This window comes from Dipteris shenzhenensis, chromosome 27, assembly GCF_047967505.1.
Source record: "Dipteris shenzhenensis isolate YYH24624 ecotype China chromosome 27, Dip_SZ_1.0, whole genome shotgun sequence".
NCBI lineage: Eukaryota > Viridiplantae > Streptophyta > Polypodiopsida > Gleicheniales > Dipteridaceae > Dipteris > Dipteris shenzhenensis.
Window position 1 is genome coordinate 9,935,065 of NC_141622.1, and position 17,326 is coordinate 9,952,390.

The 17,326-nt window shown below is 39.4% G+C and overlaps 1 protein-coding gene across 1 annotated transcript; it reads left to right on the top strand.

Annotated features, from left to right (window-relative positions):
* The first annotated feature begins 2,823 nt into the window (after positions 1-2,823).
* LOC147883843 (uncharacterized) lies at positions 2,824-4,938 on the top strand. Its single transcript, XM_087398875.1, has 2 exons — positions 2,824-3,576; positions 3,925-4,938. The coding sequence occupies exons 1-2, from the start codon at positions 3,070-3,072 to the stop codon at positions 4,936-4,938; spliced, it is 1,521 nt and encodes a 506-aa protein (XP_087255001.1). The 5' UTR covers positions 2,824-3,069.
* The last annotated feature ends 12,388 nt before the right edge of the window (positions 4,939-17,326 follow it).

Consider the following 17,326-nt stretch of genomic DNA (forward strand, 5'->3'; position numbering starts at 1 on the left):
AAAGTGATGAACTTGATAGTGATAGAGTTGAGATGCTATGATTCAATGACTAAATTCACATCAATGCAAATAAGGAGGTACATGGCATTATTTCTGGAAATTTTGTAGTATTATCCCCCTAGTTAATAGGAGGGTGACTTGTCTTAACTTGAGGCGTTTGTTTGTGGGCATGTTGAATAGCCTTATAGTTTTGCCACATGCATGGCCGCATAGAAGTCAAAGAACGAAATGACATTTGGGAGGGATGGCATATTCTATTTTGAATATTTATAAGTGGAAGTGGCAACACAATTCTCAACCATTGCATTGATAGGTTCCTTTGTTGCAGTTGTCAATGGAGGGGCTAAAGTGCCTCTTGATTCTCCCTCCATTCCTTTTGTTTCACTCTATTGTGGTTTCAACCTACTGATTGAAGCTTTTTGCTCTATAGAATGTAGGTTGAGCACATAGATTATAGGTCAATGTTTAATGCAAACTTGTAGATTATAAGCTCTGGTATTGTAGGACAAAATCAACGAGTTAATGCCTAGATGGAGATGTCACCCTCTAAAACACTTACCATGCTCTTAGAGCTTTGACATCTTCTTTTGTATGCAAAGTGATGAAGAATTGGCGATGTGGTAGAATCTCGGAGGGAAAGTGCTTCGAGAGCCCTTTCCTAGGAGGGAAGCCGTCGGAAGGCCGTGAGCCAATTTCTTGACGGTTTCTCAACTAGGAAAGGGCGATCGGAGTACTTTCCCAACCGCCATCTAGGTTTGGAGGGAGGGGGTTTCACCAACATGTGGTGGTCATCGTGGCGTTGGGTAGTTAATTCTCATGTTTTGGCAACTCGCGGCTTTTGCATGCAGTTTTTTGTCTTGGAGGGAGTGTAGTTGTTGGAGAGTCTCTCATCTCCGATGCGAGCTTGTCTTATGCATGGTGTTTTCTCCATTGCATGCGGGTGTCTTCTGTTGGTTTCTATGCGAGTGGTGCAAGTTTTCTTGGTTTGTGCTTGCTTGGTGTAGGTTGGAGGGATTTGAGAGTGTCTTGGTTCGCATGGTGCGGGTTGCGGGTAGTTTTTTGATGGATTCTTTGTGTGTTGTGCCATTTTCTATGGGTTTGAGGGATTGAGGTGTTGCTGAGTATTGATATGCTAGCGGGTGCAATGAAAAGGCTCGCCGTCACAAGCTTTAGTGGAGGATTTGGGCTTCATTTGCTATGGGTTTCGTTTGGTACAGGTTGATTGGGTTTCGTTTGGTATAGGTTGATTTACTCCGGGTTTCGTTTGCTAGGGGTTGGACGGAAGTTGAGGTGGGTCTGAGAAATGAGTTTGAGGAACTTTGAGAGTGTAGTGTGGTTAGGTGCTTGCGGAGTATTTTTGGAGGGGAGTTTGTGTTTGAGAGTTCTATTTTTGAAATGAGGGTCGTGGTAGTAGTAAGGAGAAAGAGACATGGGCTAGGAATAGATTCGATCTTTAGAGGAGAAAGAAAGAAAGAAAGAAAGTTTATTAAAGTCTTCAGAAGACCGATGGGTCTATGAGACTGTGAAAAACCTAGTACAAACGAGTTGTGGTAGTGGAGCTACTAAACGAGCATCCACACCAATGCAAAATGCAAAAAAATGCAAAATGGTAGTATTAAGTCCTAAGTACAACATAGTCATGTCGAGAGCTAATGGTAATGATAGTTCTGTTATGATTGAGGATTTGGATCTGCGTTTGTTTGATTCCATGTTGTAGAAATTAATAGTTCAAATCAGAAAGGATGATGGGAGTTTTTATCCACCTACTACTCTAATGGCATTGATTAAGAGTATCTGCTTGTGTTTGGCGAAAATGTGGCTATGGGTGGTGGGACTGGTATATTCCCTTCTTCTGCATATAGTACTTGTGGTTTTCCTGGTGGTAGTGTTGGTGGAGGCTATGTATTTCCATATTCTGTATTTGCTGGTGGACTTGGATCTGTGAGTTCTCGACCTAGTGGTGTTGGTGTTCGAGTTCCTTTGTCTAGTCGTGGAGCTGCTGTTGGCGGACTTTCTATTCCTGGTGTTTGCAGCTGTGTGGGAAGCTTTCGGCATGTTACGGATTTTGGTTCGGTTCTGCAAGAGGACAAGTCTTTTTTGAAGAGTTTGGCGAGGTGTGTTGGTGATCTTGGTGTGAAGAGGTGACGAGTTGACGTCGGTAGTGAATGCATAAGTGTGAGGTTCTTTTTCTAATTGCGTGTTCAATATCTTTGGTGGTGATGGCAACGTCTTGAGAGGTCTTGCTAAGTAGTTTTGGAGGCTTTGCCAATTTTGTCTGTGTAACTGATATTGTTATCTGGTTATCCGATTACTTGGTTTTTGTAACTGGTTACTGGCATCTTTCAGGTTATCTGATCGTTAATAAAGTTAATGTGGACATAATTGTAGTAAATTCAAAATTTACTTATGCTCATTTCCATTTGTCCTTGTGTAATTGAGTCTCGTGTCGCTTTCCGTTTGTTGATTTGCCAGTTGTCTTATTGGAAGTTAATGAACCGTCTCTGTCGAGTTGGTTTTTGGTTGAGGTGTCGTGCTATAACGTGGGATCTCTTTAAAATTTACCTTTTCGGGGAGGGTGTAATTTGAATTAAGGTTATTTGATGTAACGATGGGGATTTATCCTCCACCGACCTCCGAGTCCAGACCTTGAGAGTATAATAAAGAGGAGAAAATGGTCACAAGTGGTGGTAGAGGGGACACGTGGAGAGAGGGGAGAGGAGAGATGGGGGACACGTGTGAGCAAAAGCGTGGGTAGAAGTTGACGGTGAAGCTGAGAAGGCTACACACGCATGTTGACCGATGAGCTGCTGCGCCTTCAAACGTCTGATCCAATCTCCATCGCCTTCCCTATCGACGCTTCCTATGGATTAATGCCGCAGAATTGCTTCTGGGAAGATTTCTGAGCAGGATGAGGTGATATTGGACGAAGGATTTGAGCACTCTTTTAGCAGCTCTTGTATGCGCAGCTGAATTTCGTGTAGCGACAGTCAACGATGGTCTCGTAGGAAGGCATATAGCTCAGCTACGGACTCAGTTCAGCTTTCGAACGCACAGCTACAGCTCCATCTCATGTCTTCCCTCGGTAAAATCATCAAGGGCGACCGCCATCCCTCTTGGCTCGTCGATGCCATCATCCTTTCCGCTGTTGTCTATGGCAAAGACCCCCACGAGGAGCTGCTGGCTATGGACAAGGAGTATGGCCTGCCAGCCACTGCTCGGTACGAGTTTGTCTCTGATGAGGAGCTCAAAGCAGCAGGGTTTTCAGGATGTAAGCAGACGCTGCTTGTTGTGAAGAGCTTGACGGGCGCGCATTACATAGTGGCTTGTCGAGGGACTACCGACATTCGGGATGCATTGGCGGATCTCAACATTATGCATCGGACGATGAGTCTTGGGGACGGAGCTGCCCACGCAGGCTTTCTTGATCGTGCGAAGAGCATCCCGTTAGATTATTTCAGGCATCTTCTGATCCGGAATGAGAAGCTAGTTCTGACTGGGCATTCCTTGGGAGGAGCGGTGGCATCGCTGTTGACATTGAGACTGCTGGAATCCACTGGGCGATGGTGCCATCAACAGGTACGTCACCTATAAACTTATTGTACTTTCTAACTTTCTGTACTGCTTTTCCTTCGAAACAGAACTTTGTTAGCGTCAAGTCATTGTTTATCGTTAGTCCCCGGTCGTGAGAGCCTGCTTTGCAGATTAGAGGCAGAGTTTTTTCCGTTCTTGGGCTGAAAACTATCTTAACTCTGTGAATTTGCTAATGATACAAGCTTGGCTGTACAGATAATGATGCATTAGGTGATTGAGTCAAACTTATGCAGTTTACAGAATGAAGGAAGGAAGAGAAAGCGAGAGAGAGCTTTTGTGGATTGGAGACTCTTAAAACCTCAGTAGCTTGATTCTTTGCTTTCCGTTGTGCAGGTTCAGTGCTACACTTTCGGGTGCCCTTTCTTTGCAGACTACAGACTCGCCAAACACATTAACTCGGGCTACAAGCAGCACTTCTTGCACATGGTTTCGCGGACTGATTTCGTGCCCAAAGTAATGCCCGTGGCATTCACGCTCTACTCTCTGTGGGCAGGGTTGCACGTCGGCCCTCTGGAGGAATTTTTTCACTTGTCACGTACCTTGATGGTCGCGCTGCAGCTGACCAAAACCAGGTTAAAATTCACAGAGAAAATTCGCTTGTTCGCGATGGCTTCGCAAGCCTTATCTTGGCTTCCAGCCGTGTCTCGTGTGGTGCTCCACCGCCTGCTCGCTCTCGCGCTCTCCCACCATTCAGGGTATGGCTACGCCTTTGCGGGGCAGATGATGCTACTAGACGCTCAGACCAGTGCGTTCGAACTAGCGGACAGAGAGAAATGGACGATGAACAAGCATCTGAGCTTCCATCTGGGATCGGGTGTCTCGTTCAAGGAGCACAGTCTGCTGAGCTACATAGATCACATATTTGCAGTGCAGGTAGAGGAGCAGGCCTCAGCAAGCATTTCTTCGGAGGTGCTGACAGATCATGGTACCTCAGGGACAACGCCCACGGGGACGGTGAAGGTGCACATGGCCACTATCAAAATTCAGAAGCTCTATTACAACAAGGTCGAGGAATCGAGGGAAGAGGTGAAGCCAAAGTGCATAATGGAGGAGGAGGGGGATGACAAGGATCTGTGGAGCAATCGAAGGAGGAAGAAGAAGAAGGTGAGGTCGCTGAAGAGTCAGGTAGCGTGTGTGATTTTTGCGAGGAGGTTGCAGGAAGCGTCACCCAAGAGCTTCAAGCTGCAACAGCAAAGCAAGAAGAGGAGGACTGGGGGCATTGTGAGGTTCCTGGTGCACAATATCGCCAGGGTCTCTCGGTTTGTTCATCGATTCGATAAGCTCTTCCTGGCTTCCTCTGTGATATGTGCAGGTGTGCAACTCCACAAATTGCTTCACAGAAATTGAAATAGTGTATACTAGATCTTGAAATAGTGTAATGTTGAAAGATTGCTTACAAGAAATTGAAAGATTGATTTTTCCATGTTGGTATGTGCATGGGTGCAAATTGCTCACTAGAAATGGAAAGACTTTATAGAAGATAATGGATGATTGAAAATGATTAGTAGGAATTGAAAGATTGCATAGTAGATAGAGAAAGATTTAAAATGAAAGATTGCTTAGTAGGAATTGAAAGATTGAGATCACCGTGTGGTATGTACACCAGTGCAGCTCCACAAATCGCTTAGTAAAAATTAAGTTGTTAAGTAGAAATTCAAAGATTGAGTTTATCATTCCAAGTCCATACCATATCCTCTCAAACTTTTCACTTATTATTTCCAACTCCATACCTTATTTACTCATACCTTTTCCAACTCCATACTTTATCTGCCCCATACCTTATTCTCCCAAATTGCTTAGTAGAAATTGAAAGATTGAGTTTATCCTTTCCAACTCCATATCTTATTGTCTCATCTCCTAACATTAAAAGAAGCATGGGATACATTTGCATCTCCTCTCCAAACATCAAAAAGAGCATGGGATATGTTTGTATCCCTTTTAGAGTCATAACACTCCAATGCTCTCAATCCTTTAGTCATGAAACGTTGGATATCCTAAGGCTTTCTTAGTCATAAGGCTCTCTATCCTTTTGTCATGAAATATGGGATATTCTAAGCACTTGCATCACTTTTCCAACTTCAAAACAAGCATGGAAAAAGTTTGCATCATTTTATGAGTCAAAAGAACACTTTCTATTCTTCACTCCTGGAGCATGGGATATAGTTGAAACATGGGACATTCAAGCACTTGCATCACTTTCTCCAAACATCAAAAGAAAATGTTTTGCATCAACTTATATGTCAATGAACACTTTCTATTGGGGATGAGCATTTTTCGAGCCAAATCTTTCAAGCGTCTGAGCGAAGGAAAAAAAAAGCTTCCAACTATGTAAAAATATGGCAAAAATAGATCAGAACAAAACCTAGTTTCACTTAGAAATATGCAAAGTATTATAGCAATGCCTATTTTATACACAAATCTTTACATGAATCTTTGGGAATGGTGAGTAACATAATGGGATGGCTTTTTAAGAAACCCACATGTAGAGTAGACTTCTCTATGAAATTTTCCTTATGATCCTTCTTACAACTTTTACTTAATAGGGGGTGACATTTGAAATCCTCTCTCAACCTAGCCTATAAAATGGTTTATCCAAAGAAAACTCATTGAAGTAAGCCATAAAGGTAGTTTTGCCAGCGAAACCCCTTTGAAGGAGGCCTTCCGAAACTACCATGGACAAAACTTTTAAAAGTCGCATAACTTTCACATCTCATGTCCGAATATAGTCATTCAGCCACTTAAATTGATCCGAAAATCCCATTTGAGGACATCGATGGGGTTATATTTTAAAAAATCTTGCATCTATAGTATTAAATATTACATATATTTTATGAGAGTGATATATAAGCCCAAGTTAATACTTATTTATAGTAATTTAAACTTCTTTAGAAACATATCCATAAATATCTCGTTATCTATGCTATTAAAATACTAGAAAGCTCTTGTCATATTGATATAAATGTGTTTAATAAGTAATTATATATCTATAATATTATTACATTGAGAGTGATTATGAGGGATGTTTCTTAAATGAATTATTTTTCAACACTTTTTGAAGATAATGACAGGGGTACAAAGGATGTCTATGAAGAAGAAAATTTGTGTTATGTAAAATTGAATGAGTGACAATTTTGTATGTTTTTATGATAAAGGGATCTAGTTCTAGTGAAAATAAAAGTGTTAAAACCATGTTTCCAAAAGAAATACAATTTTTTACATCTCTTGAAAAACATGCTCGGATAAATCTGCTCATAGGTTTTTGCTCGTAAAATTGACGCACCCCTTTCTATTCTTTAATTTGTATGTCAAGGACAAGAAGGATAGAAAGTGTTCTATTTGCATCATTTTATATGTCAAAGAATACTTTGTATTCTTCATTTGCGAAGCATGGGGTATTGTTTGCATCATGAAACGAACATGTTCTATCAAAGAATGCTCTTTATCCTTGAGTCATGACAATCATACAACTTCCTTTCTCTCTCTCTTAGTACTAATATAGGCCTATTTCTATCATTTTTTTTACTAGACTTCTAGTATATATAATATTTTTACTACTAAAAAAGATCGATCATCCAAAAAATTAGTAAAGTGCCAAAAATGTTGTCTTCTGAAGATTTATTGGTGTAGCTGTAATACCAACATCAGTATCCTTTTTTATATGTTTGACAATAACATCATCAATATTAACATAGGTTACCTTATTGGTATGCTCGACAAATATCGAGATATATATCAACAAAAAGTTTCAACAATCCATATCTAGTGTAATGGCATCACCAAGGGTCTAGAAAGTTTATTAGTAAAGCAATTAAAGTAATATTGCCTTGGACTTTTTTTAAACGATAAAAATTATGAGCACTTCCATACGAAACATGGATTGAAGTATATTGATTATCTTAGGCAATCATATTCCCATTCTAATCAAATTTTTGCTTAGGAATAGGTCTACCTATACTAAAAAGAACTGAACATGTTACCTTGCAGTATGCTAGGATGGCTAAAATCCATGAACCACCTTTACTTGCAATGGTTAGGATATAGTCCAACAAATATCATCTCATCATCTAGTGTGGAAGGTGGACAACAAAGTCCAACTATCAAGTAGATGCTACTCACCGCTATGCCAAAGACAAGGTCTAACGCACCCAAGGATGCAGAGAAGAGACTTGAGCCAGCAAGCAAGTCGCTCTCGTGGCTACCAACTAACCATGTGGAATGAGATCACACCACAACTGAGCCACTGGATAGGCAAGAGGAGCAAGACAATAGATCCAAGCATAATGCAGGCCAAGGTAGGTCTCAATGCTTTAGGTAGTCTCAATCATCTAGGCTAGCCAAATAGCCACGTTGAAGCTACCAAAGTTCAAGCTCCCAGAGTCACAACTACCAACTTAACAAGAATTATTCTCTAAGCATCATTGTATGGAGTCCATTAATGTTGATAGTTTGTTCCATTTCAACCAAAATGTCATCGTATGCACTAAGATCTAGAAGACATGGCACATTTTGAGTTAAGAAGGCCTTTTCCCTTAAACTGCTTGGCCACATCATAGCCAACTCAGTACCTCCATAGGTATTGCACTTCAACAAAAAGAGGGCCCATCAATAATAGCTGCAGCAACACCTCCATTAAATTTATGCCAATCTCCAAGTCTCGAAGACTACTCTTCAAGTCCTCATCATGAACCTTATGATGAAGCTAAAAAAGATCCTGAGTGATCATACTACACTAAACAAGCCTGCTAAAACAAGTAGTGCATCCATCACAAGTAGATGCAGCTTGCTAAAACATCCCATGGACAATGAAATCCAACAACTTTGGTTGCATTGTTAATCACAACACAAACATTTATAGTAGATGAAGGCAAGCATGGGTGCATAGCTAGGGCAAGCCAAGATCATAGCACCTATGGTTGAAAGGGATTCTCTACATCATTCAAGCACTGTCCCAAATTCAAGACTTGGTTTTCAAATTCCTTATCTTGAATGAGGACCTATCCAAGTTGTCGCACGGTGACATGGTCTAGATGACCAAGAGGGACATGTAGGATTTGGTGGACCTCGATTGCTCACTTCAAAAGCCATGGCCCCTACTCCATATGACCTAGCAACACACTGGCAAGGTTTTTATGGGTTCAAAGAAGAGAGCTCCCACCATGGGGTAGGAAAGAAATGGGTAGCATCTATGGCTACCTCTTTTGGCAAAAAATCCTCTGCAAACTGCCTTTGTTGCTTAACTTTGCATGCAATTCCCCCTTGCTTGGTGCTATACAGTATACAAGAGATCTATACTCAACTTTGCTATAGGTAATGCCATGTTTTCTTGATTCTTGCTAGACCAAGACATATAATGAGAATTCAGCATGAGTGTGTATCTTAAAATAGACTTGTGTTTGGGTCTTCCTCTCAAATTTGCATCAGAAAACCCCTCAAGATATGGTTCTTCATATGGGCTCTCTTTGAGATATGCCAACCTATGACTGGCTTCCCACAAAAGTATCTAAAAATCCACTTCACACCATTTGAATGGTGGACACATAGCTTTGCCATGAACAAGTCCTACTACATAGCAAACATTAGGCCGTGTCAATGTCATCAAGTAAAGGATCTTACCAACCAACTTGTTGGTATAAGGTGGCATCTAAAATTTTGCACTTTGCGACTTCAGCATGTTGTGCCTGGTCTCAATACGTATACTCAAAGGTATGGCATCCAACTTTCCAAACTGCTCTAGCATAGAGTCAATATACCTTGTTTGTCTCAAAAATATGTCTTTCTCTATTTGTTCTATCTCAAGACCCACAATATAATGCAAGAATACCATATCATGCATTTCAAGCTAGCAAAGATTGACCTTGACCTCTTTGATCAGCTTATTGTTACTGCGATGGGGTCATCTACATCATACTAGTGCAATGATTGTGATAAGATATTTGCTACCATTGAGTGATGGCATATGGTCATGTTACCTTGTAGTCATCAATAAATGTGATAAGATATTTGCTACCATTGAGTGATGGCATATGGTCATGTACCTTGTAATATCACTATGCACCAACCCTAATGGTCTCTTGGCTCTTAAGGCTTGACCCTCGAGAAGAGATTCTCTACGGTGTTTCCCATAAGGCTACCTTCAACCAAATCTCCCTCTATCATGGGAGTCCTTTGACCATATTCTTTGTTTAAGCAACTGCATGCATCTGAAGTGGATAGTCCTTTTACCATATTCTTTGTTAAAGCAATCGCATGCATCTAAAGTGGATATGCCCATCCCTTTGGTGCAATAACAAAGAGTTTTTATGTACAATCATGCATACTCTTTGACTAGAGATTATGACTACCAACTTATAGAAAATGTCATCTCTCAATCCATGTCTAATAATCTCTTCCCAAGTAAACAAGAGCGCCTTCTTGTCATCAAAGAGAGTTTGAATCTTTTAATCATTGTATCACTAACAATAGATTCATGGCCAGTTCTCGCACATGAAGAACATCACAAATGAATTTTACCTTTCCGTTAAGAAAGCTAAACTCATATGTTACCAATTCCCTTAACTAAAAGTGGATGATTGTCTCCTAGATGAACATTTGGATATCCTTGACTAGATTAAGTGTATTGAACAAATCACATCTACAACACATGTGTAGTGATGCACTAGAATCCACTATTCACACCTCACAGTCAATTTTCTTTGATGCACTCAATGATGTGCATAATTTTATGTTCTTGAGATGTTTAAGGTCTTTGCATGACATGTCTATGACAATCAACATCCTTGTCATTGCACAAAAAATCATGCATGAGGCATCACCCCTTTTTGATCCATCAAAAGCATACTCTACTTCTATTCCATGTGCCATCCATTGTTTCTTGCCATTATTACTAGGTATAGCCTTTGGCTTCCAATAACAATCTCTAGCAATATGACCTAGCTTAACACATTCATAGCATTCGATTTTGCTATTTGCAGATGAATTTTGCTTATCAAAATATTACCGTCTCTATTGTCTTTGATGGTCTTGTGCTATCCAAGCTTGGACTTTCACCATGCTATGCATTTCTTTGAGGTTCTTGCCTTTGAGCTACATATTACACATCTTTGCTGCCAATGCACCTTCAACATAAGGGAGGTTCATTTCAAGCAATAACATCAAGCATGCTCTCAAGTCTCTTTACAAGTATAAGTCTCTACTTGTAACCTAATTGAACTTGAGTCTATGCTTTTGTAGTCTAGCTCTTAATCATGTGTGCACTTAGGATGCATCCACCTTACATTAGTTGTAGGCAAATCTTAGGTGCTAGGCATTGTTCTTACCTTCCATTGAGGCAAAATACTTGTTGAGAGAGTGAGAGATCTTGTGAGGTTCATTTCTTCATGAAAGAGATTGAGTGCTTCATTTTCTCATTCCGTCCATTTTGAAGAGATTTTGGTCCATTTTAGTGAGGTTTATGTCACTTTATATTCTCAATTCTAGCCTATACTATGAGAGAGAGGATGAAAGAAAGCTATTTTTTGTAGAGCATTTCTACTCTAGCCTCATCTACCCTATGTGAGAGACTTGAGAGGAATCTATGAGAGAGCCTTTCTACTACAATAAAAAATGGTTGGTCTAATGTATGGCTCTAAGATTATGTCTTCTATGCTACTCCTCTGAAGGAAATTTTGAATGCCATAGCCTCTATGGACCACTCCATGGATTGGGACTCCAAATAGTGCATCTAACAACACAAAAACAAAGCATCATAGGTAGACACAAGACAGACAATATTTTTCAAGATCTACATGCCTATCACATTAAAGTACTTGTATACAATTAGACACTATCAATATTGAAGTTTTTTTCAAATGATAAGGCCTTTGCAATGGCATTATGCACCCCAACATTCACTAGGGAAGGGTTCCACACTTGGGCTACACAAAATGAGGTATCTCTTAATGCACCAAAAGCTTTGGAAAGCCACTAAAGAAGACATAATTATGGCACAGAGTGAAACTTCAAAGGAAAAAGATGAAGAAGCATTATCCCTCATTGGTTTGCACTTGGTTCTGAATAAAATCCATCACATGGGATCCAAAGGTCATGGAAAAGATGCATGGGATGAATTGAACATTATGTTTGGAGAAAAGGCAATGTACCAAGAATTCATCTTAAGATTGAATTCTATAGATTGCACATGAAATTTAATGAATCCATGGAATAATTTGTGAATAAGATAAAAAACATCATAACCCATTTGAAAGGTGTAAATGCAAATGTAGGATAAAAGGACACACTTGCAATCCTCCTCAAGAGTATGCCCGAAGAATGCAAAGCAAGGGCATGTTGCCACATTGGCATGGAAGGTGTTATCCCACACATGAACAAGCATATGCAAGTATGTATACACTCCTACAAAAGGATGGTTCATTTCAAGCAATAACAATAAGCAAGCTCTTAGGTCTCTTTATGACTACAAGTCCCAATATTGTAAACTAATTGGACTTGAGTCTATGCTTTCTTAGTCTAGCTCTTCTGCATGTGTGCACTTATAGGCATGTCTTAGATGCTCATGTTTTCATGAGGTATTCATTCAACAAAACTCCGGATCATCCATTTCAAATCCATTCTTAGTTAGTCTATCCTTGTGGATCTTCGTATTGTTCATATGATCTAACAATGCATCACCTTCTCCCATATGGAGATTTGCCAATCCTATCTTCAAATAAAGCAATAAAGGCATGTAGCCAATGTCTTACCCTCATAAATGGACATCAACATAGTCCATACCTTAGATGTGACTGTCAAATGCATCACTTGGGTAGACACTGTATTCTTTAGGCATATTGTAAAAATATCCATTGCTTTTTGCATTCATATCATCATAGGCATCCTTTTGTGCTTGCGTGGCATTCTTATTTTAGAGCTGGCACTTTTCCATCAACAACAAGTGCCCATAACTTCCTACTCACAATTAGATTATTTGTCCAAGATTTCTAGATGTAGAAGTTATTTCCATTAAACACTCAAGTATCTCGCACAGGAAATTCTCCCATTGATGTCATCGTGGTGACAACTTAAACTCTTGTGCACACTAACACTAAGATTCCTAATTCTACTACCTGTCAAGTTGTCCAAATCATGCCAATTAAGAAATGGACAATGAATATGGAAGCTCTCCATTTTGGCCTTTAAAAATTTGGATTTGGAGTTTTGAGGAAAAAGTTATGCTCCCCAAAGCTTGATGCCTTTTTATGCCAAAGATGAGTAGACTTTGGCTTTTGATGAGACCAAAAAAAACCTTTACCTTGGAAGAAAAATGAAGACATTTGTACTTTAGAGACTTTGGAAGAACTCACCTTTCAATTTCTGAGAGACTAATTTTAGATCTTTGTCAGGTGAAAGCCTTTTTTTGGCTTAGAACCTTTGGAATTTTGAAGACTACACATGAGCACTTTTGGACCTTTGGAGTTCAAAAAATCCCTTTGTGCAAAATATTCTCTTGAGTGTACTTATGAAGACTTGAACCCAAAACCTCCTATATGTAGCTAAGAACTTACCACTTAGCTAACCTCTATTGCATGAGGTTTAGGGGAAGGTTTTACACTTAGAGAAACTTTGTTCTTTGACTATTGAAAGGAGAAACCTTGCAATGCCCTAAAATTTTAAAAATTTAGGAAAGTTACTAAATGTTGATACACAGCCATTGACAATCAAATAACATTGATAGACTACAGGCACTTATATGTAAACTTGACACCAAGATCTCTAATAGTAGGCAGTTGCAATATTGTCAAAACCAATCCCTTAAGATTCTTCTCACCCACTCAATTACAATTGTACCATATCTAACAAAAAATCCAGAAGAAAATCAACACACACAAAAACTAAGAAACAAGACAACAAACAAAGTCCAAAAACAAATGCTTACCATAGTTAGAGGACTGTGAATTCACTATAAAAACATGTAAAGTAAGTTATCATCCCCAAGCACCAAAGGAGCCATATGCTAGAGCAAAGCTGATCATAGGTTTGGCTCATAACCATTAACAAAGTTTCCTTATTTAATGTTCAGAGAAATATCACCTAAGATTAAGCTTATGGTTCTTAGAAAGCCTCTCATGAAACTATAGTACAAAAACAAAAATTCAACAAACACAACAAACAAAACTACAAAAACAAAATGTCAAAAAAACACTAAAAAATAAGTAAAGCACTCACTCCACAAATGCAAAAAATGAATCTATACCACAAATAGACTATGCCCATTGAATACCATATAAATCTGACCCTCCACGACTTGCAAATTGACATAAACAAAAGAATGCAAATCTTTTTGCAAGGCCCTAGGATGAAATCAATTAAAGTTTGGATCACTAAGGACCATCAATTCATTCTATAAACCCAACACCTTTGACTTCTTAGTGCCTTGTAAGCCATCATTCCCATTACTCCCATTCATGGCAATCCCAACAATGACATGTGCCTTTTTAAACATAGGACTTTTTAGAATATTGAAAGGTGCTTCATAGAAGTAATTTGATACTCCTATGTATGTCTCAAAATATGACCAGATGCTTTAAATAGGCCATAATTGTACTAGAGGGATAAAAGCTTCCATTGTCCTTTGTAATTTGAATAATGAAAATTTTCAATGTAGAATCAAACATAGCATATTCAAGTCCTCAATCCAAAAACAGATGTATCAAAACCATTTACATGCAAACCTATCTCTCCTTCCTCTAGAACTATTGTAACATCCTCCATTTGCCTCTTCAACTCTAGATCTAAATCAAAAAAATCAAGATCAGCTCCACCAGTATGACCCCTACCAACCTTAATAAAACCTCAACCAAAGGAATGGCCACATTGACCAAACAAATGACCACCATGACATGCAATACTACTAACCCCAATAGCACCAAAAGCCTCCATAGAAATTGCATTAAACAAAACAAAAATTGAAAGAAACGGGAAAAAAAACATCAAAAGAAACACACATCGAAAACCAAAAACCACAAACAAAATAAACTAACACTGAAACACCAAGTAAACAAAAAAACCAAACAGTCTCTAAAATGACCTACCAACACATTTTCACTACAAGACCAAGCCCAAAACCTAGAGAATTTTATGACATGATAGCCCTTTTTGTACTTACAACAACAACAAAAAATAGAATTCTCAACAATATTGAAACTGCCATCTAGAGAACATGCAGGTCCACCACTAGGTCAAAAAACAGAAACATCAATTTGAGAACCACCAACAAAGCCAACCAATACCTGCATGCAAAGTCCAAAAAAAACATTAGGACCTCCACAAACCAACACATAATCACTCACACAACAAAAACACTTACCATATCCCATAAGTCGCCAGAAATGTTTAAAGCACCATTACCTGACACATTCTTGACTAGAAGAATTACTTCACAACTAGGCACACCACCAAGAACTCAAAAATCCATGAAATTAAAATACCAACCATCCAAATCCACAATAATATCATGATTTTCCCAAAGACTTGGCTCAAACTAGGAGAAACTAAGGGACAGTCTACACCATCCCACCTCACATAACTACACAACACTCAAATCTCATAGCATAGATATGCAGCAAACATAGAGACAAGGATGCCAAGCACAAGCAATATAGTAGAAACATTTCCCACAAAAAACGAAGATCCAAGAACATGGAGCCAACAGATGAGAAGAGCATGGAGTTAATAGACGAAATAGATGCAAAGCCAATAGATGAAATAGATGCAGAGACAAGAGATGAAATAGATGTGGAGCCAAGAGATGAAACGCACATGCAATGGAATAGAAGATCATGATAAGGCCACCACTAACCCATCAAAAAGTGTCTCATAACTTCAACCACCACGTGTTGGTAACGCCACCGTTTCATCTTTTGCCCTTCTGCCCTCGATAGCTAGGAAATGGTCTTGGTCACCCTTTTTTGGTTAGGAGGTCTGCCAAAAACTTCCCAAGCTTCCCTCTTGATAAAGGGCTCCCAAGTCCCTTTCCCTTCAACCTTCTTCTCTAATGTTCAAATCGCTACCACCTCCTTGCCTTGCTCTTTCTCTTTCTCTCTTGTGCTCAAGCTCCATCTCCTTATAACTCCTCTTTTGCTCACATCTCTCACACTCAAGTTGCTCGTTTGAGGTTTTCCTCCTATTCCACTCCAAGCTTCAACTCTCCTTGCCATAGCTAAAACTCCATTTGAGTCACTCTCAACTCCTTTCTCATGCTTCCACACTTAGTATATTTTATTATTCTATTGTTCTATTGCCCAAGATTCTCTATAGTTGCTGCATACACTGTAGCATCTCCTTCCAGCTCACAACCAGCCTTTGCTTCTATTCAAGTGAACATTTGTGAGCTTCTTTAGAGCTCTTGCCATTGCAAACTCTCTCCCAAGGGCTTTTTGGGCTCCTGCAAGAGTTTTTGCACATTCAAGAGAGCTAGCTAGTCCTTGCTCTTATTCATTATCATGCAGGTTCTACTTTTGCTTTAAGCTATTCATGCAGCTTTTGTAGTTTGTTTTCTATTAAGCTTCTTTCTTTGGTCATGAATTTCAAAGCTCTTACCCACTGGTTGCTTTACAACTCAAGGTCTCTATTATGATCATCTCTTGGGCTTGCTTGTACTTTTGAAGGTTGCTATTTTGTCTTTAAGCTTCCTTTATCCTTGATTGCTTTGGAAACTCTTTTTCAAGCTTTCTTTGAGACACCTTCTCAAAGAACTCAAAATGCAAGAAGTGTCAACTTTGATCTCTCTTCCTTAAATTTCTCTATAACTGGCTCCTTTCCTTTTCAACTTTTTGCAAGTTTCCAAGAACTATCCACGTGCTTGCAAGTTGCTCTTGGTTGGGTCTACCATTTGCTCAAGCTGTTGTAGTTTGTCACTTTGATCTACTTTCTTTACTTGCTTTTGAAACTATCTCTTCAAATTCTCTGCAACTTTGAGCTACAATCGAGCCTCCTTCAAGCCCTTTCATCTTGTGAAGCACCTTTAAAACTTAGAATGGACCAGTTGCTCTTGGTTGGGCTGCTAGTTGCTCAAGCTGTTGTAGTCTTTCAATTTGTTTGCTCAAGCTATTGTAGTCTTTCACTTTGATCTTCTTTCTTTACTTGCTTTTAAAGCCATCTCTTTAAACTCTCTACAAGTTGAGCTATAATGCATCCTCCTTCAAGTCACTTCCTCCTGTGAAGCACCTTTAAAGCTTACAATGGACAGAGGGACACACCCAATAACTCACCCATTTCAAAATAACTTTTCACTCAGTAACTCTTACAAAAGAGAAAAACACTCAGTAAGCCTCTCATGCACTCAGAAAGCGTGGCATGCAATCTTGCACAACAACCTCACACAAGATTTTGAAAATGAGCCAATGAGGGAAAGGAAACACATTTCCAAGACACACATATACCCTCTGCATAGTGGCACTTAAATTTCGACACACTCCTCTCCCACAAAGGGAACTCTAACACATAGTCAGAAATCTGACCTACTAGGCAAAATACGAAGGTAGTTGCTCCATTAGAGGGGGTGACATATTTAAGCCACCTCATCTTGCATGACTTCAAAAGCTTCCATCTGCTTATTTGCCATAGTTAAAACTACTACGTCAAATACAAATGTTTCCCACTCATAAGCCAAACTTCCTAAATTGGGTTAAAATTCTCATCCAAAAATGCCTACTGAAACCAAATAGAGTGTGTTGGGTGCTCAAACCATTCCTAATCTAGT

Bases quoted from the DNA above. Each gene is read 5' to 3' on its own strand.
- LOC147883843 (XM_087398875.1), top strand. From the start codon at position 3,070: ATGTCTTCCCTCGGTAAAATCATCAAGGGCGACCGCCATCCCTCTTGG. The intron at 3,577-3,924 runs GTACGTCACCTA...TCCGTTGTGCAG, and splicing joins GGCGATGGTGCCATCAACAG to GTTCAGTGCTACACTTTCGG.